General features: G+C 49.6%; 1 protein-coding gene across 1 annotated transcript in view; it reads right to left on the bottom strand.

Moving 5' to 3' along the window:
- The window catches only part of LOC109951513 (bone morphogenetic protein receptor type-2), a 40,358-nt gene that overhangs the window by 5,203 nt on the left and 33,378 nt on the right, over positions 1–1,777 (bottom strand). The window contains exon 9 of the mRNA XM_020586049.1: positions 446–593. Coding sequence (XP_020441705.1) covers positions 446–593 — 148 coding nt within the window. The remainder of the gene's footprint in view (positions 1–445; positions 594–1,777) is intronic.

The following is a 1,777-nucleotide window of genomic DNA, read 5'->3' as shown; positions in this document are numbered from 1 at the left end:
CTGTTTTAAGAAACCTGATGTTTAAATTTATTTGTCGCTTGAATTGTTCAAAAAATCATATAATTTTATCGTTGACTAATGTTGCACACAGTGACATGCGTTTTACTTCGGTTCTCTGGAAACACTGGTATACCTGTCTTTTAAAGGGGCAGTAGTTTTATGGGTGTTCTTGTGCTCTTGTTTTTTATGTATTTTCTGTTTTTATTGTTTCATTTTTAAACTGTTCTTTTATTGCTTTATTTATTTATTTATTTGTTTTTGACCTTGGACCTTGAGTCTGTAATAAAGTGTCATCATCATCATTATGTGGCACAGGAGGAGGTGATAATGATGGTACTACAGTCTTTGTGTCTTTGGAGAGGCACTCTCATGTGACCCTATGGTACAGTCAACACAATCTATTCAAGTAAACTCCACACTCTTCTCTCATGTCTGTCTCTCTCACCAGGGAAAAGGTCGGTACATCTCATGAAGGTCTCCCAGTAAACCAGGCCCAGGGCGTACATGTCCACCTGCTTCAGTGCCGACTCACAGTCCCTCAGGTTCACTGCGCCCTCCAGCACCTCCGGAGCCATGTAGCGGATTGTCCCCACCTGGTAGGTTGGAGGAAGGATAAGTGGAGGTATGTGGGATTTGGGGGGGTGAGAAAAGGGAAGTGATGGAAGATGAGATGAGGCAGAAAGAAAGCAATGGAGAAAAAAAGGTGAGGAAAAGATGTGATAATACAGCATGTTCTGAAGTTAGACACTGCGTTTCCACAGCAAGCTTTATTCTGATACCTCATTTGTTGTTGCATGGTGAGGCCATCAGAGAAGAGCTTTCCACAGGGTTCTCTGTGATAACGTTCACACCGAGGACATATTTTGTGCTGAAGTTTATCACTGGTCATACAGTGGAAAATGTAAACTGACAAATACAAATACATTATTGTAGGAATTCCATAGGCCCCTCCCTGGAACTGACACCTTAACGTGGTGGAGGGGTTTGAGTGCCTGAATGATCCCGGGAGCTATGTTGTCAAGGGCTATATGTCCCTGGTAGGCTCTCTCATGGCAAACAGGTCCTTGGTGACAGACCAGACAAAGGGCGGTTCATTGGCCATTTATGATGGGCAAAAAAAAAATCAAGGCTCACGTTTACCCTGCCCGGTATGGGGTCACTGGGGGCCCCACCCTGGAGTCAGGCCTGGGAGAGGGGCTCGTGCATGAGTGCCTAGTGGCCAGGCCTATACCCACGGGGCCTGGTTGGGCTCAGCCCGAAACCACAACGTGGAGCCACACTTCGGTGGGCCCACCACCTGCTGGAGAGGCCGTAGGGGGCCAGTGTGTTGTGTTTTGGGCAGTGGCCGGGGCCAACTGCCCGGCCGACCCAAACCTCGGACACCGACTCTGGTTTTTGGGACTTGGAATGTCACCTCACTCGTGGGGAAGGAGGCTGAGCTGGTGCAGGAGGTTGAGATACCGTCTAGATATAGTCAGGCTCACTTCCACTCACAGCTTGGGTTCTGGAACCATTCTTCTCAACAAAGGGTGGACCCCTCCTCTATTCTGGTGTTGCTCAGGGGAAGAGGCGACAGGCTGGTGTGGGCTTGCTTATAGCCGCCCAGCTCCGTCGTCAGGTGTTGGGAGTCTACCCCGTTGGATAAGAGGGTAATTTCCCTGCGCCTTTGCGGCAGGGAACGGTCTCTCGCTGTCGTTTGTGCTTACGCACCTAATGGCAGTGCAGAGTACCTGGCCTTTTTATGGTCCCTGGGGGGGGGGGGGGGGGGGGGGGTGGG

This window comes from Monopterus albus, unplaced genomic scaffold (genome assembly GCF_001952655.1).
Source record: "Monopterus albus unplaced genomic scaffold, M_albus_1.0 scaffold394.1, whole genome shotgun sequence".
NCBI classification, from domain to species: domain Eukaryota; kingdom Metazoa; phylum Chordata; class Actinopteri; order Synbranchiformes; family Synbranchidae; genus Monopterus; species Monopterus albus.
Note: the sequence above shows the minus strand (reverse complement) of the source record. Positions and strands in the feature narration are given on the sequence as shown.